This window comes from Callionymus lyra, chromosome 2 (genome assembly GCF_982586985.1).
Source record: "Callionymus lyra chromosome 2, fCalLyr1.hap1.1, whole genome shotgun sequence".
In the NCBI taxonomy this organism is placed as follows: Eukaryota; Metazoa; Chordata; class Actinopteri; order Syngnathiformes; family Callionymidae; genus Callionymus; species Callionymus lyra.
This window is the reverse complement of record NC_141819.1, coordinates 39,778,831-39,799,390: the sequence shown is the minus strand read 5'-3', so window position 1 is coordinate 39,799,390 and position 20,560 is coordinate 39,778,831. Positions and strand designations below refer to the sequence as shown.

Below are 20,560 nucleotides of genomic sequence, written 5' to 3'. Positions count from 1 at the left end.
TATACTTTATCGTGGCAATGAATGATGTAACACGTTACTAAATTACAATTAAAACGGTAAAAAACAGAACATAATTATGCCTTTTCGATCGCCAAGCGGAACCGGATTGCGTGTTGCAAAGGGGGGATGAGATCACTAATCTGGCAACCACCGGCTTCCATCTTTGATTGTGCGACAGGCCGCGGTACCAGTGGGGCCTCACAGAACCAGAAGCTCGGTCTTGTCTCACGCGTTGGGCGTACAGAGACGCAGAAGAGCCGCTCGTCCGCAGCCCGCAACAGAGCACCACGGCCCGAACGAACGTGAAAGGGTTGGTGGCTTCCCACGACCCAGAAGAATCGTTACCGAGTCGGTGCATGTGGACGCAGAGGAGCTAGCTAAGCATCGTTAGCAGGCTAGCTAGCTATTGTAATCCGCCGGCCAGACACACGCTCGTCTCAAGCGAACCGGGCCGGAAACGAAATCAACGTCTGCGGTGATACGACAAGGAAGGAAAAAGGAGAAACCGGCGGTGGCGGGTGGGTTTGCATGTTTTGTGAGTCTCGTATCTGCACTTGTGCATGGGCTTGATTGTGCTAGCTGGTTAGCTTTTGGTCTGTGAAGGGCTGGAAGTGGATGTGATGGCGACTGGTGAGAAAACATACAAAAATGACCTGATAAATTATATTTTTCACGATACTCTGTCCATATTCAAGAACACATTATCGTTTACTTTGGCTTCCACATCATATTGAATTTTATCATAGCTTTCATGGTTACGTATGCAATAATGTGCGTGTAAAATTATATAAATCAGTAGTTTTTATGTACACTTAACTTGTATGTACAATTGTCTGCGTTTGTATTTCTGTTTTTTTTCTTTCTTTTCTTATGTTGCAATCAAACTTCTTGCCACTAGATGGCAGCCATTACTTCCCCTGCAGCTAAAGAAAAATTGAAATGCTGAGGACAAGAGGATGCAGTCAAATCCAGCCACTTTTAAAGCTGATGTTTGAACATGCATGTTGGTTTAAAAAACAATTGATTGCTGTTATGACCCAGCCAAGAGTCATTCGTTCTGTAAATTCTAGAGTCTACTCCAGAGTCAAGTACTCTAGCAATACTAGAGGTTCTGGAGGTAAGGGCAGAGAGGCCAGAATGAGATGGTTTGCTCATGTACAGAGGAGGGATAGTGAGCATATTTGGTAGCAGGATTCTGGGGTGGGAACTGCCAGGCTGAAGAACTAGAGGAAGACCAAAGGGAAGGTTTATGGATGTGGTTAAAAAGGACATGAAGTTGGTGGGTGTGAGAGATGGGGATACAGAGAACGGGGTAAGATGGAGGTTGATTCGCTGTGGTGACCCCTGAAGGGAGAGTTGTTGAGCCAGTATGGTGATGCATATCATGTTGCCAGATTTTTGCCAATACGCACCTGAACTGGTAAGGAGAATCTCGACGATGGCCTGGGTGTCACCTATTATGGTATCTCATTTTTGCTCCAACTCAGTCGGTACCCACGACGCAGCAGAACTAAATAAGGCCTCTGATCCCTGCCAGTACGAGCCACTGATTCCACCAGGAGTTTGGTCCTGCAGGTCTCTTCTCAACAGTCCTTTAGTGCAAGAGAAGGGGACCGCAGATGTGACTCAACATTTTTCATCTGATTCGAATGTCCCTCCGCAACATGCTGCCACATCAAAAGATGTAGCTGGAAATCCATTGCATCGTTTGTGAGAGATCTCATTTGAAAGTTTTACTCATGAGTTGTGGTCTGACTGTTTGGTTAATGCATGTTCATATAGAGACATATTTGGTTTTGGTACCCCTGGACTTCTGTAAGTGCATTTTTTATATATATAATTAAGTCCCTGCAGTCTTACAGTAACTGTACTGTGGCACTTTCTTATGATGCATATACAACATTTAATTCTTTACCCTTTCACATGTTAAGATCTGTAATGCTGTAGGTTAGAATCAATTGGACTCAGGATTGAATGGTGCACCCCCACAAATTTGGTGTGAGTGGTTCAATTGACTACAATTCTCATGGGACGTTCTCTTTGTGGTATTGATGACTTCACTATTCTCTAGTGGCAAACATGCCTCATCTTTTGCTCTTAACCAATAGTTGGATATGTGATATGTGTTATGGTTAAATTCATGGTTTCAGTGGAATGTTTTGTCATATTTGGTTTAGAGTCCCTTAGTTGTGATAAGAAATGATTAATACAAACCAAGCAGCTTTTTACTTTTGTATTTTATATTTTGTTTTTCTGTATTCGTAAATGTTTATGTGGACACAACAAACGTTCCTTACATTTCTATGAGAGTATTAAGCAAATTACCCAGTCTTTTGATTTAAAATTTTAATTCAGTGAAGAATGTTGTCAAAAATGGGGTGAACATTTGTCTATGAGGTAGACCAATTTGGTCCCTATAAATGGTGCATGGAAAAAGTGAGTCGATACACTCCAAGTCCCCCTATTCCTCTTGTGTATCTGGATGGACAACCTAAACCAATATTGAAGATGGCAGATTTTGGCCACCAGAGTCTTCAGTATAGATTCTTTGTGCTGCACACATAGGTCATCATACCCCCGGAAAAACATGTACCCAAGCTGTCTGGCCAAGCTACTCAATAATCAGTTGCTTAAAGTTTGAAGCCTCTTGTCAAAACATCACACTTTTACACAAATCGTCTTTTTTCTCATATCTAGTACATTTTTTAAACTGTCCTTTTTTCTTTTCTTTTTTACATTGGATGAACTATAATTTATAGCTATGACAGTGACCTATCCATCACCAGTGTTACTGGTCTTGTGTGCTTATCTCAGTTTGACACTCAGTTTATATAACATTTCATATTGTTTCGTTTATTCTTTTGCCAATTGCCCTTAAGAAAATATGGATAAGATTAAGGTGTCTTTATTCTTTAACACTTTCTAGTTTATTTTGTTACTTGGCAGAAGGCCGAGACATCTGTTAATAATTATTTTTAACTGGTTAAATTATAGGCTTAATTTGTAAGAACACATATCTACCGTTATAAAGTATCTGACTGTGGTTCACTCTCTGAAACTTCAAAGGCTTAAATAAATTGTTTGTATATGTTTGGAAATTTGAGCGATATCTGGAACAATTTTCATTGAACAACTGATTGGCGTCCTAATCTTCTATTTTCTTGTTGTGTTAAGGAGGCTGGTTCTGGGGGCGAGGCCAGAGGACCAGACTCGATGAGTTTCAAGCGAAATGTCAGAGAAGTCAGGGCAGACCACCAAGGCAAAGGATGGCAAAACAAAGTATGCAACCCTTAGCCTCTTCAACACCTACAAGGGAAAATCTCTGGAAACCCAGAAAACTGCTGGTAAGCTACTGTATCTTTTAAAAATTACATAAAAGCAGAAAAATATACAATTTTTTTTAAATCTATTGCCGCAGTTGCTATGTTTTGCTATACTCGTGACAATATATTGAGACTCCTGTGTTGTCTTGATCTTTTAAGTATGTATTTTATTGGGTATTGTTTTGCTTATTTAAGCGCCTTGTGACCCTGGTCTGGAAAAGCGCTCTACAAATATAAATGAATTACTTACGTACTTGCATATAACATAACATAGTTGGTGCTTGTGTTGGTCATTCCCAAAATCTTAATCTCTTCTACATTGAATGCATGTTTTAGTGGCTGCCAGACATGGGCTCCAGAGTTTGGGCAAAGTCGCTGCCAGTCGGCGCATGCCCCCACCAGCCAGCCTTCCCAGCCTGAAAGCGGAGAACAAAGGAAACGACCCCAACGTCAACATCGTTCCAAAAGACGGAAGCGGCTGGGCATCTCGAACCGAAACTGGGGAGGAGAGGTGAAAGAATAAACACATGCATGCTGGTTTAAAAGTACACATGTAGTTGAGGCTTGGAAACGCGTCTTAACCGGTTACAAGCAGTAGCGCTATATAACCACTAGAGGGTTCTGTCTCCATTGAAACACCTCCTAATAACATTGCAGCATGGCTCTTCCAGTAGTTATGAGTTAATCTTTTAGGTACTAAATTATAGCCGACATAAAAGATAAATTGCCTAACTTAATTTACCATATTTTTCAGACTATAAGGCACACTTAAAATCCTTCATTAGTTACTTACCTCAAACTGGTTTTATGTGGCAAACAGCTCTAAAAAATCTTGTCAATTTTGGTAAATCACAAGGCCGCAATGCGAGTCACCATAGTATTGCGTGTTACATTTTAAACCCTTGAGTCCGATAAACTTGTATGTATGAATATAGAAATGTTGGAGTCGTTTTATCTTTTAACAATCAAATTATTATAACGATCAATAAAGCTTGAGAGGTCTCTTTCAAATATCACAACTTCTTTGTAAACACATCGCATGACAAAAACATACATTGGTCAACGACAGCTCACGTAACTTGCAGGCATGTTGTTAAAACTCTGAGCTTCAATAATTTCATGTTGTATGTTTGTTGTGTTATAGGCAACAAGAAACCCCTCCACCCCCGGTCAAACCACCAGTGGTTCAGCCACAAGAGGTGTCGGTTGTAGGGAGCCGATCCTGGGCAAACAACAAGCAAATACAGCCTGACGGTATTTATTGTTATGTGACATTATCTGTTTCTTGAATACGTGAAAAAATCCAGAAAGTTTTTGATTGATTGAAGTTGCAATTATTCCAAATTAAAATGTCTGAAAATATTTTGGCATTGCAATGAAACAAATGAAAGTTGATTGTTGTTACATTAAAGTTGCTGCTCATTACAACTAAGGATTAAGGATTCTTTAAATTCATTTTGATCTAAAAATGCATTTCTTGTGTACAGGAGCGCCTCGAGTGAGCAGCCATTTTCACCAGGAGTTTCCCAGCTTACAGGCAGCTGGTGAAGGGGAAAAAGAGGGTCAAGAGGAGGAGCCTTATGGACCTGGACCCAGCCTCCGACCGCAAAGTATGACCACTCAAATCTCTGTATTAACTTGATGTTTAAATTGTTTTCAAAGTTAATTCAAACAATTACTTAATCTTCCTTTAACAGATGTTGGCAGTTGGCGTGAAGGTGGCGGAAGAAATTTGAACACTACACTCAACCCCTCAGACATGGAGAACAGGGCTCCAGAGGAGGTTGCAACAGGCCCTGGTACCTCCTCTCCCCCCGAGGAAGCTGATGAGATTGGTCGAAATACAACCACTGATGGCCAGAAGGAGAAAAAAGATGGGAGGGAGAGGTTACCCCCCTCTGGCCCTCCACACCCCAAACTCAATGGTGGGCAGCAGCCTCCTGCTGGTGTCCCCACCCACTTTGACCCTGCTTTCAGGAGCATGATGCCATCCTACGTGAGTTTAATTAATTTGAAAAAAGCAGTTTTCTCTGTTTTGCTTTTACTTTCATCGCATCTAGATAACAATGTTTTTTTTTTGTCTCATGCTTATCCTCAGATGTCATTCAGTCAGGGACAAGGAAATGTACGATACCCTGGTCAACAGGACCCTGCAAAGTGAGTGCACTTTTTTTAATTGACATATATAAGCAGTTTGAGTGTTAATATGAATTTCTTTTCTAAGACTTAAATTGGTAAATATTCAAAATTATCTTTATTTTTATAGTCCAAGCAGGGGCCCGCGAGCTCCTAGACCTCAGCAGCCGCCGTCTCAGGCATGGCATCAGGATCCTGACAGGCCATCGATAATAAGTGCCACAGAGCTAAAAGAGCTGGACAACCTGGACACTGATGCTGATGAAGGCTGGGCTGGTGAGTAGATGCACTGTAGCCAAAAAATGAATGTCTAATATCCATCTGAACCAACACAATTCTTACCATTCTTTATCTTAGGAGCTCAAATGGAGGTGGACTACACAGAGAAGCTTAACTTCAGTGATGATGAAGAGAATCATGGTGCTAAAGACAAAGGAGAAAATTGGTAATTATTCTATCTGTTCCAGAAGTTGAGATTTTTTTAATTCCTGCTTAAAATCAACATACTGACCGTAACCTGACTTTCAATACAAATACCCTAATTCCGGAAAGGGGCAATGGATCAATAATATTCTGTATCTAATTGAAGTCCTCTAGAGGATATCGAGCAGCTGTAAACACATATTATCAATTAATGTCAAGACTCTGTTTAATATCTGCTGGGATTTTCTGCGGCATTATTTTAAGGGATTGGATGGGCAAAGTGGAGCGATCAAAATCTCGCCCCTCAGAGGGCCAGGACACCTGGAAGGAGGGGTCAGAGGAACGTGGCGGCAATAAAACGACTTGGGCTGAAAATGCAGATTCTTCTGCTCCTGGTAAACCATCTGCTGCTCAAGACTACCAGGTGACCATTTATTGTTGCCACACTTTTTGCAAAAAAAAGTTAACTTCACTGTACCTGACCACCCTTTTCCCATTCTTTAGAGTGGAGGTCGATCAGCCAGTGGTGGGGTGTCTCGTGTCAAACCAGCAACTACACCAACACCTAGTGGTGAAGAGGATTCTGACGCATGGAGGCAAAAGCGTAAGAAACCAGAAGTTTCCGAAGCTGTAGAAAGGGCTAGGCGGAGGAGAGAGGAAGAGGAGAAACGGATGGAGGAACAACGACTTGCTGCATGTGCTGAGAAACTCAAACGTCTCAATGAAAAACACCGCCAAACTACTGAGGGCAAATCAGGCCCATTGCAGCCCAATGTCGACGAAGCAGCACCAGCCAAAGAAGAGGCGCCCACATTGGCCCCGCCTCCTGCATCGAGTCCTGTACCATCAATCCCAGTTTCCCAATCGCAGCCACCTCTCGTCATGTCCTCTGTGCCCGAGGGGACAGATCTGGAGATGGAGAGGGTTGAACAAGACCAAGAATTAGTTGAACCAGGAGACACTACTGATGATGATCCTCATCATCAGCCAAGCCCTCCTGTGCAGCGAACACAGACCCCAACACCAGAGCCTCACACTAAAGAAGAGACTATTTTGGAGGAAGTTTGTCCACTGGTAGAGGAGAGCCAGAATGAAAGGACAACCCTGCCTGTCCGTGACTATTTCAACATTGATGACAACAGAGGTACAATTTTTTTGACAACATAACATACGTAATTTACACATACGATCTGGAGAACAGAAAATGTATGCCATTTTGTCTTTTTTTTTTTAATCTGTTATTTGTATCCCTAGTGTTCTCTTGAGTCAAACCTTGTCTTATCTCAGTTTCAAGGTGAACAACCTCCCTGGCATCAACAACATGTGCAGTGGTGGAGGTTGTTCACCTTGACCCAGAGACAACACAAGGGTTAATGTGCAGTGTTGTTATGAATTAGGTTAGATCTTCCCATTATTTTATTTAAAACGGCGAAGTTGAATACATATTTATACAAAATATTTTACAATTTTTTTGTTATTAGCAAAAACACCCTGAATGAAAACATGTTCCTGTGTTTATGCATTTGGCTTCTCTTTTTCTACAGGGGATGAACCTCACTTGACATTGCCTCGCTTGGACTCACCCATCAGCGAAGAGGTTCAGGTTGCACCACCACAACTGGAGGGAGAAGCGGCAATGGCCATGCGGCCATCTCTTACCTCGGGTTATTCCAAACAGTTTCAGAAGTCTCTGCCTCCTCGTTTCCTCAGACAACAGGTACAAGGGTATAGCTTAGTTTTTTGACCTAATCTAGTAATTTACCTAATATCAGTATTGGTGTGAACTATTATAATTTCTTTGTGGATTGGTTCCTCATTTATGTTCCTGGTAATTTTTCTTACAGGAGCAGATGAAGCAGCAACAATGGCAGCAACAGCAGCAACATAGTGGGGGCAATGTGTCTCCATCTGGTGGAGGGGGAGTCCCACCAACCCAACAGCAGCAACATCGCTCAATGTATCAGCCTATGGCGCCTCATCATCAACACCTGGCTTCTATGGGATTTGATCCTCGCTGGCTAATGATGCAATCTTACATGGACCCTCGCATGATGTCTGGACGTCCTCCAATGGATATGCCGGCTAATATTCACCCTGGTATGACGATAGATGATGCAGATGTATGATAGACAAGCTGTTTAAACCGTTTAACAATGTAACTATGTGTACTTATTAGGGAGAATGCCCCCAAAACAAATTGCGCGGAGAGATCAAGGTGACCACTCCAGCTCAAGCTCAGATTCCTTTGACCATTTAACCAGACCAATTCGTGACCATGGGCTGCCAGATTCAAGGATGGTGTGGGGTTCCGACCCATACCAACAGACAGAATCGCTACCATCTGTTACTCCTCCAAAAGTACGAGATGATATTAAAGAACCAAGGTATGACAATTGGATCGTAATAAAATGTTTTATGTATGGTTTTTGGCATTTTTTAAAACATGTTTTCTTGTAATCTCTAGGATTGACTCTGGGTTGGATCTTGACAGAGGTCTTTCTGGAATTTATCCTCAAGACCACAGTGCATTAGATTCTCGGAAAAGTAACTTCTTTCGAGACAACACAGACTCCTTGTCGGCTTTCTCCCAGGGACCTGATGATGTGCCTGCAACCTTAGACCGTGTCCAGGCCAGTTCAGGATTTGATCCAGAGGAGTCAGGACTACCAAGTGGGGAAGAAGTGGAAGCTTTAGGCCAAGCTATGCTTAAAAGGAGTGTCTCCCAGGGTTCAAGTAACTCCCTGAAACTTGATGAGCCCAGGTTTGACGGATTGACAATGGTAACAAAATCAATGGAGCTGCAGGACACAGGGGACAGACTAGAGGATAAGCCTCAAAATGAAATGTATTCACAGGGTCCAATAACAAACAACAGAGCTACGCCTCCGTCAGATGGACTCCACAAACAAGATAAACTCCCTCTGCCAGTATCAAGCAAGCAGAAATCAGAGCTGCGTTGGGGTGGGAGAAGTGGAACTGGTCGTAGAGAAGGTCCAGGTGGGGAAAGACCACTCCGCAGGTCAGGACCTATTAAGAAGCCTGTTTTACGAGACATGAAAGAAGAGCGGGAGCAAAGAGAAGAAAGGGAGAAGCGTCACGAGAGGGGTGATCGGGGAGAAAGGCCTAAAAAGGAAGCGTCATCCAAACCTCCCACTGTTGCTGCTGCCTTGTCTGAAGGCTCCAAAACTCAAAGTGAAGGGAAGAATGACCCAGCTGAAGTTTTGGAATCACAGACTGTCCATCCAAAAGCAAGAGACCCACTGCCTTCTCCTGGGCCCCCCACCTCCTCTTCACAGGAGAATAAACTTGACAAACCACCTAGTAATGACAAAGTTCCAGAACCCAAACTACCCTCTAGAAAGGATTCTAATCTTCCTCCCAGAAGCTACAGAAGAGATGATAGAGACAGAGACAGAGACAGAGTCAGAGACGGGGACCGAGTCAGAGACGGGGACCGAGTCAGAGACGGGGACCGAGTCAGAGAAGGGGAAAGGGACAGGGACAGGGAGCGAGAATTGGACAGGGAAAGAGAGTGGCCCATTGACTCAAACTTTAAAGGCCGTGGCCGGGGAGAGTATTACTCTAGAGGTCGGAGCTACAGGGGGACATACAGTGGACGTAGCAGGGGCAACCGTGGACGAATCAGAGTGGAGTATCCGTACCGAGAACCTCGCTCACGATCTGATTTACCAGCAGGGGCAGCCGCTTTTCGCAACAGGGAAGAAAGCGAAACTCGGAGTGAGAGTTCGGACTTTGAGGTCATTCCAAAACGGAGAAGGCGAAGGGGTTCTGACACAGACTCTGAAAGCGAAGGTGGGAGGGAATCTGCAAGTGACACTGGACCTTCTGATCGTGAGCCAAGCACAAAACCTAACCGCCCACTAAGACGTGAGTTTCCAGGGGAGGCTAGGCCAGGCCCACACAAGCCAGGATTTGGACCACCTCACATGGGGGAAAAAGTTGGACCTCGTGGTGATGACGACATTAGGCCCAAGCCAGGGTTTTTGCCCAAAGGAGAGCCGTCTCGAAGAGGACGGGGTGGATTATATAGTAGACGAGGAGGACCAAGGGAACGCGGAGGGCCTCGCACAGCCCCACTTAGACGGCCCCCACTCAGAGACTCTTCATCTCAATGGCCTTCTAAGCCCATGGAGACATTCAGACCTGAAGACATGGAGCCTACTTCAAGATATGACAATCTTCATAATGACCGACGGCCACTGAAGTCTGATGGCAAGAGATTTGGAGAAGGTGTTTTACAGAGTAGCAGAGAAAGGCCTCGTCGAGCCAGACCTGCACGACCTCCCAGACAGGACAAGCCTCCCCGTTTCCGACGACTAAAAGAGCGAGAAGCGGCAGTATTTGCTGGTGGAGATACTGCTCCTCCTAACCAACTACCATCAGTGCCTGCTCCACCAGCGTCGAGCTCTGCTCAAATGTCTCCAAATCCAAATTTGTCAAGGGCTCCCGGAACACCCATTACAGTCTCTGCTGAAGCAACCGCTTCTGCACCTAATCTGTCCTCTAATGTGGAGACGGCCCTATCCGAGACAAGCAGTCCCACTGTCACTGCAGCTGGTACCAAGTCCCCTGACCTGTCAAACCAAAACTCGTCTGATCAAGCCAACGAAGAATGGGAAACGGCATCGGAGAGCAGTGACTTTAATGAAAGAAGAGAGCGAGAGGAAAGGAAAGGGGCTCTTGAGACTTCGAAAGAGTTGCCTTCTGCGTCAGCACCTGCTCCTCCTCAACGCTCTTTGACACCCAACAAAAGCCCATCAGATGGAGTCATCAGTCCCAAACGTGATGGAGCTCTTTCCTCAAAGAGAAGTTTCTCAAACCAGAGGCCTTTAGAAAGACCAAATCGTCGAGGCAACACCGGAGCCAAACCTGGCCGCAGTTACCCAGGAGCAAAAGGGGGGGATAGAAGGGCTGGAGCCAAAACTGGTCGTAAAGGGTGAGTGTTGAGATTCAACTTCAAAACCAAATTTGCATTGTTTGTGCATTCAAGTGTTGTTTAAAAGATCAGATGGACTTTTAAGTCTGGTTTGACTAATTATATCATATGTTCACCAAATTACAGGCCTGCTAATCAACAAAATCAAGACCCAAGTGCTACAACGGGAGGAACAGCTCAAAGACAAATAAAGGATCAGTCAGCCCGACGCAAAGACGAGGCCAAACAGGCTGCCAAGAAGCCCAAGGAGAACGCTCTGTCCCAGTTTGACCTCAACAATTATGCCAGTAAGAACACTTGACTGTTACACGTTGGTAAATCCTATGCTGCATTGTGGGAATAAAAAGCTCTCATGTTGAGCCCCTTTTTTATTATTTTTTTATTTAAACATTTAAAACTCGTGGATAAAAATATACATTTTTAACTTGAAGTTATGGCTTGTTAGAATGTTTGCAATTGTTTATAATTAACATTTTGTCTAGTTATCTATTTCACAATTGAAAGTAAGGATAATTATTTCAGACACAATCACTTATTTGAATTTGTCATGGACACCATTTATATTGCAATTAAATTGCAAATTGTTTTTTTTCCCAGGTGTGGTGATTATTGATGACCATCCAGAGGTGACCACAACAGATGACCCACAGTCTTGCACCAATGATGATGGATTTACTGAAGTGGTCTCAAGGAAGCAACAAAAACGCTTACAGGATGAGGAGAAAAGGAAAAAGGAGGAACAGACTCCTCAGGTAAGACTGTTTTATTTTTGTTACATCAGCAAGTATGTATTTTTTATGTACGGTATTCTCAACAGAACTGGGGCAAGAAGGGCTCTGGTGACAAGAGTAGGGGAAGCGGAGGAAAGCTGCCCCCAAGATTTGCTAAAAAGCAATCATCACAACAGCAGCCGCAATCACAACCACCATCACAACAACAGCAACATCAGCAACAACAACATGTCTTGCCACAGTCTCAGCCCTCTGTCTCCTCGACTCCACTGGCTCCACAGCAAGCTCCCGTCTGTGCCCCACAGCATCCTCATCACCCCACTAGCCAAGCTGCTGCAACTCCCCAGCCGCTTGAAGCGGCACCGGTGCCCCCTCTGTCCTCAGTTGCTCCTACAACAGTAGACTTTCCCTCCAAGAACCTTCCCCCAGCAACTGCTCAGGCCCACAGTACTCTTGGTACAGAACTTTGGGAGAACAAGGTAGCAGGCTCTACCATTCTTCCTGACGTCAAGAAGCGTAAGTGTTTTAGTTTTTTTTTGTTTGAATTGTATTTTTCGTTTTACATTGACAACTAAGCCTGTTTTATTTGTTTAATCCAGTTGGTCCCATCAGCCCTCCACAGCCACCTTCTGTCAGTGCCTGGAACAAACCTCTAAACGCCTTCACTGGAACTGTCCCTTCTGAGGTATTGACCTTGTGTCCTCTTTCTTCAGGGTTTCCACGATCCTTAAAAAGCTTTTAAAAAGGCATATCATCAACAAAATCTAAAAATAAGGCCTTTAAAAATGTTATGATAACTAGGATTTTTTAATTTTATATTTGGTAAGAATTATTTATTAAAAATCGGTTGTTGTAGCAACTTGGGAAATGTAGGGAAGTGTCAATGCAGTGATAATTTGCTTTCCAATTTATATATTTTTCTAAATATTACATATGTTATTTAAAGTCTTGGGCTACATAAACATGTTGTTATAAGATAACTTCTACAAGAACCATAAATCTGCATGCTATCCAAGTAGTAATTGTTGTATATAAATACTTGAAATGTTGTTTTTGTATATTACTCTAGGGTGGGAAACCAGCATCAGATTCAAGTGCGGATTTGGCAATCGACAGTATTCAGTTTGGAGCACCGTCGTCTGCTGGCAGCACTGACAGTGACGGTATTCCTGCTTTGTTAGAAACTGACAACAAGCTTCCTGCTCCCAAAGAACAGAGACAGAAGCAAGTTCGTGCCGGCCCAATCAAATCACAGAAGGTATTTAGTCGAATAGAGTCTCACAAAGTTTCTATATATTTACTATTCTAAAATGATAAATATTTGTAGCTCTCCGACATTGAACCCGTCGAGACCAAGGAGTACAAACCCGGACCCATTGGCAAGGAACGTTCACTTAAAAATCGCAAGGCCAAAGATGCACGTGGAGGTGAAGTGGAGGTCATGGAGGGAGTAGTACCCGGTGGAGGCGTCGGCAGAGCCACAGACTCCAGTCCTACCACAAGTGATCCAACAGTACCAGAGCTGGGAGGCGATATCGAGGGCATGATCACGGTCCCCTCTGCAGAGTACACCAGCAACTCTAAGGTGTGTGTGCACACTGCTTGTGCTTTGATTAATTTTTCTGTATTGACAAATTGTTTCTGTTGTGTTAAAGGAGTCCGTTACTGACTACACCACCCCGTCTGCCTCGCTGGCTGATAGTGTTCCCACAGGAGGAAGTAAAATGGAAGATAGTTTGGTGGCCAATGTAAGTTGTTGTTTTTTTACTCCCAATATCTATTAGACAAATGCTCAATAGACATTTAAGGAATACAATTTGACAAAATAGATGGTGATAAGACGTTTCATAAAATAAACGCACATGTATAAAATATAATTAGAACAAAAAGCAACCTTCTTTACGTACAAGATGTTATCCTTTCAACTCCACACCTAAATTTATAAATCTTTGCAAGTGTATTGAACCTTGTATGATTGGGTTTCAAGGTGGCGCTCCCTCATTCGTTGCCGCTTCCTCGAAGAGAGACCCTGCAGCAGACAAACAGTCTCAGCACAGTGTCTCCTGCTACTGTGGATCTGACCCTGAAGGTAAGCTTGAGTGGCAGTGTCTGACTTTACGATCCTAATCCTCACTTGCATGTTTCGTCCCAAGATGGAATCTGCAAGAAAGGCATGGGAGAACTCACCAAGCCTGGAAAAGAGCTCACCGGTGACGACGTCCTCTTCTCCCATCACCTCCGGTGCATCCTCTTATTCCTTTTCTTCGGCCTCCATGCCTCAGATTCCTGTGGCTTCTGTCACACCCAGCACCTCTCTGTCAGGTAAACATCAGTTAAAATTCTCTCCCGTTACAAAATGGACATAAATAAATAAATCTAAAATATGCGCAGCTTCTGGTACCTACACCACGTCGTCTCTGGGCACAAAGACCACCACTGCCTCCGATCCTCCGAACATCTGTAAAGTGAAGCCCCAGCAACTGCAGAGTGGAGGTCTGTCCTCCTCCAACAGTAGCAGCAGCAGCAGCTTCTCTCAGCTGGGCTGCATCCCACCTTTGCACCCCCAGCAGCAGCAGACCCCCCAAGTTTATGTGTCACAGTCTGCAGCAGGTGAGAAAGGTTCAGCTTTGGTCAGATTTGGGATGTTTGCAACTTCTGAATGTCGTTGTTCTGGAGTTGGAATTAATAAATTCCATCTGCCTTGTACTTTGATGTAGTGTCCTTAAAACAAGTCAAAATGAGGCTCAGTACTGGTGTGGCATCCACGTGCCTGTGTGAACTCCTTACAACGTCTGGGGGTGCTCTTGCTGAGGCGAATGGTTTCCTGAGGTATCTCCTCCCAGACCTGAGATGTGTCTCAAATTGCGTACTTGTGTACTAAAACTTAGTATTATAAGTGCGTCTTAATTCTTAGTATGCAAAATTTAGTGCGCCATGCACCCTAAATTGGCGTACTAAAATGCCCACAAAACTGAGTATGGATCAATGGACACTTTCTACCTTAAACGTCCGCCATCTTAGTTGCATAGACATTGTAAACGGAAGTTAATATCTCGCAAATATTTAGTTTCTCATGTTTCTTGATCCAAACTTTCAAAACGTGCTCCCATCAGGTGTCGGCAATAGTCTTCCTACAGCTGGTTGCAAGCATCGTTGAGTAGTAGAATAAGAAGCTGTCGCGTCATTTCCGGTTAGTGCGTAGCAGCAGTGTTTGATTTGAGAAATACTATCTGCTGAGAATTTGTGTATCAGCTAGTACGTACACTATTCTGATGCGTATCCTGATCAATCGCCAGTATACTAAGAGAAGCATGCGATTTGAGACAGCACTGGACTAAAGTAACCAGTAACCACAGTCTGTGGTGCAACATGGCTTTGGTGGATGGAGCGAGACCAAGATGTGCTCAATTAGACTCTTTGAGGAATGGTCGGGCCAGTCCATAGGATCAATGTCCTCATCTTGCACAAACCACCATCACATTCCAGCCACATGTGGTCTAGCGTTGTCTTGCATTAAGAGGAACCGAGGGCCAATAGCATATATTCTCACAAGGGACAAGCTCACATCTTGGTACCTAATGCCAGTCAGGGTACCTCTGGCGAGCACATGGATGGCAGCGTGGCGGCTCTCCAAGGAAATGCCAGCTCATCATTACTGACCCACTGCCAACCAATCATGCTGGAGGATGTTGCAGCAGGATGTTCTCTGGATATAACCAAACGCCTTGCACAGTGTTGGGCATTTAGCACAACTCCCACCTGTGTTACAATTGTCTTGCTAATTGCCCATCATTTCCACCTGCTCTCTATTCCATTTGAGCAACAGCATGTGAAATCTGTTGTCAGTCAGTGTTGCTTCCGAAGTGGAGAGTTTGATTTCAAGTGTGATTGGCTTGGACTTGCATTGTTGTGTAAGTGTTCCCTTAATCCCTTTTTGAGCAGTGAAATTGTATAAGGGGCATTTTTCGTTTTTAGGAAAATTAAAAGATGCGTTTAATAGATAATCTGAAGATAAAGGCAAATAAAGTTGTGTGCGTTATCTGTTATGTTAGCTATAATTTATTACCCATTTGAAGAGGTTCTAAATTATTTTTGTCTAACTACTGGAAGGAGTTGGCTGTAATGGGATGTTTTAATGGCAATGGTACCCTCTAGTGGTTATATAATTCAACATGCATGTCACCTGTTACACCACAGTTAGAAGCCTTGTATACATCTGTAGAAAAAAATGTATACATTGACACCTGTAGTCTCTGGTATAACACATTTTTTCCCGCATAAGGCAATTAGTTAGTTGCCATTAGTCACCAGCAAATAACGTGATTAATCTCTAGGTCCCAAAAGACAAAGCGGGTCTCTGAACTACCAAAGCATTTCTGTCCATGCCACAAAAAGACGGTTCCGAACCCAGCCCTGCTTGTGTTTTCCAAAGTATCAGTCTTGATGTTAACATTTAATGGTTCTGCAGCTCAGATTCCGGCCTTTTACATGGACACCAGCCATCTCTTCAGCACCCCGCACCCACGCCTGGCTCCGCCTTCTCTGGCCCAGCAGCAAGGGTACCAGCCTGGTCTGTCCCAGGTATGCGAGTTTGCCTGTTTGCATCTTAAAAAGAAGAAACAATGACCTTTTTTGTCCTCTACAGCCCACAGCAGTGCAGCAGATTCCCATTCCCATCTACGCTCCGCTGCAGGGCCAGCCGCAACACCAACACCAACACCAACATCAACACACCCACCAGGCCCACCAGGCCCATCAGGCCCACCAGGCCCATCAGGCCCAGCTGGGACTTGGTACTGGTCCTCCAGTGTCCCAGACTCAAGACCTGTTCACCTCCTCGCTGCAGCCTTACAGGTAAGAAAATGTGGTTTATAAAGTGTTACATGTGTGAGACTGATCCGTGTTTTCTCAGGTCACAGCAGGCATTCATGCAGAGCAGCCTGTCTCAGGCTTCTATGATGCTGTCAGGACCTTCACTTCACAGCTACGCTGGCGTGCAGGGTCCCGATATGGGCAAGCCTCAGTCTAATCTAGCCTACCAGCAGCAGTCTTCCACACAGCACATTCCCATCCTGTTTGAGCCCCAACTCAACCAGCCGTCTGGAATGGGAGGCTCCCAGCTGATTGACACTCACCTGCTGCAGGTACTGAGTTGCTCCTGCGGATAGTTTGCTGATGGGTTGTAAAAAATCATCATTTACAATTTTTTTTTATTATTTGGTCAGGCTCGACAGGGGATGAATCAGCATTCCAACATCTACTCTGGGCAGGTACAGCAACATGGTCAGAGTAGTTACTACAGCAACACCCAGACGCCCAGCTCGATGCAACAGGTGAGAACATAATGGAGATCAAAGTCATTTTCCAGTTCAATGTGGAAATTCAGTGGCATTTATTTCCAAACGATTTCACAATGACGTTAACTCTGGCACTACTCGGCTCCCAGCTCTCCCTGGCGAACTTTGGCTCAGGTGGCGGTCAGCCACTCCTGGCTCTCCCTCCGACTCCCCCCCAAGCACAGCCCCCCAACATGAGCCGACAGCCTCCGGTCACGCAGCCCTACAGAGGCATGATGGGCCCGAACCACAACATGATGCAGCCTCCGACCAACAAGGTGTGTGTGAAGAATGTGAAGTGTTTCCTCAAACATGTTTGTATCGCAGTGTTTGTATTTGCTGATGAGGCAGATTCAAGGTTGCTCCAAATACAGACTGCAACTCTCTCATTATTAAAAAAATTATAATTTAGTGCTTAATGAAAACCAACATATGAAAAATTAACTTCAACTATTCAATATACTGAGATACTTCTGTTCTAGTTCCATCAATACGTGTTTATTGTATACTGTATGTATATTTAGTCGTATTCAATGTGTTTTCTCTTAGATTTAAGTGTGTTACACCTGTATTTGTTACAGATGGACATGGAACTGAAACTATTCGGCAGTGGAATGGATGTGAAGCCTGGTACGCCCCCTGTCAGTGCCCGGAGCACGACGCCCACTTCCACCCACTACAGGTACTTGCATTTACTTTACGGTGAAGTAGTAAGTAGTAGTATACGGAGAGAAATGGAAGCATTCTGTTGTGATCTAAATGTCTTCTGTTCCGCTGCACAGGGCCAGCTCCACATCCCCAAGTAGCCAGTCCAGTAAGATGAACAGCATGTTGTACCAGAAGCAGTTTCAGCAGAGCTCCAACAACATGAGACTGACGCAACACTTTCCTGGGCAGTTCAACCCACAGGTTAGATCCCAGACATGAGGATATATTTGTAGTATTATCGAGGAGTTGACTGTGGTGTTGAGGATTTTGCAGACCACATGACTTGATGAAGTCATAACTGCTTTAATTTGTTTTGAAACTAAAATATGTCCAAACATCAGCTTTAAAAGCTGCTGGAGTCGACTGTATCCTCTCGTCCATAGTCATCGCCAGTGATCTCGCAATATTTTATTTTTCATTAGCTATCGAGACAAATGTATGATGCCAAATGGATGGATGGATTATGTTAACTAGAGTCCAGAAGTTTAATTGCAACACAAATAATTGATGTGAATATTTACATGTTAATTGTCATTTTAAAAATCGAATTATATTTTACAATATTGAAATATAAACTAAATAAAAAACTGGAATGCAAATGAAATGTGTCAATATAGTCATAAATCTATCCATGTCAATATTTTCATCTTGTTCGTCGATGAATTAACTTGTTTTCTCGCTGACACCCAGATTATGTCGCAGCCCAACCTGGTCTCACCTTTGGTCCGACCCCCACATGCAAACTCCTTTGCCGGGGGGATGCAGCGCTCCGCCATGGGCCCACCAATGACAGCCAACATGGGGGGAGGTCTGATGCCGCACCCAAGACCCCAACACCCACAGCACAGCCAGCATCCCCCCAGAGGACCTTCCGGCCCCCCACTTGTGCCCAGAGGAACACAGGCGTCTCTGAAGGCTGAGCAGGATCTAAAGGTAGGATCTTGTGTCGATGAGGTCTGCTAGAGTTCAGTGTGTTGACCCTTAAATGTCCCCCCTCAGGCGAAGCAGCGGGCTGAAGTCCTGCAGTCCACTCACAAGTTCTTTGAGCAACAGCAGCAACAGCAGCTCAAGGCTCAAGTCAGCAAACCTCCTCGCCTCGATCAGGGAGTGAAACCCTCCATCGACGCTGTGGCGCCAAACCACCAAACAGGAAGTGACCGCCCCGATTCCGACAAACCCCCAATCTCTGCGCCCAAACCCATACGAACCGGTCCCATCAAGCCACAGGCCATCAAAACGGAAGAGAGCAAGTAGAAGCACCAACAAAGTCCAGCTACTCAGTCGCTAAACCTCATCAGCTGTGGGGGAAGAAAACGGACACAAGATCCACATTGTGTCTGACCCAACACTAGTCCCACCAGTGGTCGGGACTGAGATGCTGACCAATCATCTACATGTTCTGTAGAAATCTACTGTGACTGAAGAGAAGAACTGGAGAGAGAAACTAGAGATTTGCTGCTGAGTTTGCCATTTTTATATTTCTCATTTCTGCTCCTTTTAAACCCCCCACCCTTAAATAGGAAGCTGCACACGATAGGAAGGTTCAGGAGAGGGTTTGTGTTGAAACATGCTTGCTGACAGAAGACATTACGAAAGAAACTTTCTCTTGCCCCATCAGAACAAACGCAGCGACTCATTCAAGTTACACACACACACACACACGCATAAATATCTATATTTAGAATTAGTTTTTTCCTTTGAAAGAAGAGTTTGACTGTCGACATCACAGCAGTTGATAGAATGTTGGGTTGTTTCATCGATAAGTCTGCCTGTGAGCGTTTGCTCCTGCCTTTTGCTCTCATCTTCTCGCCTGTGAGTGTTGGAGTGTGTTTGTGCGAGTGTGTGTGAGGGTGAGTCCGTTTTTTTCTTTTGCAATGGGAGGAGAACGTTTTGTAGTTTGACACTCTTGTGTTTTTAGCCAAAAGTGAAATCAGCGCAGCTGCAGACGTTTGGATGAGTGTTTTTCTCCGACTCTGAAGAACACGTGTAAATGATCACTTCACACACTCTCACCACTTTCACGCCCATTCTTTCGCCACACACACACACACGCTTCACTGTATAGCACCTGCTGCTGCTCACTGACCCAGTGCCCTTAGCTAGAGTCCAGCATCACAGGGTAATGAGAACAAAATGAAGAGTCAAATCTGTAGAAGGTTCCTACTTTAGAAACGGGCAGGAGAACCAAGAGAGTTGATCATCGATGCATTTCTTTGCTGAAGGTATTGTTTCTGTTCTTGCTGATTGAGGCGATCTGTCTTTCTCCGCCTTCACTGGCTGTCCCACCGACACTGCGCTCATCTCCACGCTGGGCTGTCAGTGTCCTTAAGAGATGTACAGAAGTCTGCCCAGCCAGAGAAGAGTCCTTGCATTGGAGGAAGGATGATTTCTTTGTTTTGTTTTTGTTGTACTTGTACAGGGGTTTCATCGCTGTATTAAAATATGTAAGGTCTTATTTACATTCTCTTGGTTTGGTTACAGAAACTAATAAAATAATATACTGTAATATGTGACTTTTCTATTTCTTTTACTCGTTATCACATGAAAGTCCAATAACTTCACCTTCAGTTACTTGTCCGATGGTTTCCAGTATTGATGTATTTTATCAAAAGGCAGATGCTAAAAGATGAAGATAATTTTCCAAAGGGAGCTCAGTGAGTCAGTGCGCATTCCAATAAAAGACATCTACGTTGAATTATCCCCACAGAGCTTTGGTTATCAAATCTTTATAATGTGAATCCGGCTTTACAATATAACCGCTAGATGGCAGCAAATTGACGTACAGTACGTGTCTTGAAACTATTTTTAAATGCGTGTCTATGAATGACTTTCTCGGTAAACGTAAAACGTAAATCATCTACATTTTAAGGCACGATTAATAGCTAATTTAATTGTTATTAAAATCATAGTTTAAATGTAATATTTTTCCTATAAAGAGACATTTCA

At 44.0% G+C, this 20,560-nt stretch overlaps 1 protein-coding gene across 1 annotated transcript; it reads left to right on the top strand.

Moving 5' to 3' along the window:
- Positions 1–163: 163 nt before the first annotated feature.
- prrc2c (proline-rich coiled-coil 2C) lies at positions 164–20,120 on the top strand. Its single transcript, XM_087785179.1, has 34 exons — positions 164–518; positions 3,175–3,344; positions 3,660–3,834; positions 4,468–4,577; positions 4,811–4,933; positions 5,021–5,319; positions 5,422–5,480; positions 5,590–5,735; positions 5,817–5,904; positions 6,147–6,306; positions 6,387–7,026; positions 7,427–7,599; positions 7,727–7,979; positions 8,059–8,266; positions 8,347–10,839; positions 10,966–11,126; positions 11,437–11,591; positions 11,657–12,086; positions 12,170–12,255; positions 12,640–12,828; positions 12,898–13,155; positions 13,226–13,318; positions 13,558–13,659; positions 13,724–13,892; positions 13,962–14,180; positions 16,039–16,151; positions 16,216–16,424; positions 16,483–16,714; positions 16,796–16,903; positions 17,017–17,184; positions 17,488–17,588; positions 17,689–17,815; positions 18,305–18,547; positions 18,614–20,120. The coding sequence occupies exons 2-34, from the start codon at positions 3,230–3,232 to the stop codon at positions 18,866–18,868; spliced, it is 8,460 nt and encodes a 2,819-aa protein (XP_087641305.1). The 5' UTR covers positions 164–518; positions 3,175–3,229; the 3' UTR covers positions 18,869–20,120.
- The last annotated feature ends 440 nt before the right edge of the window (positions 20,121–20,560 follow it).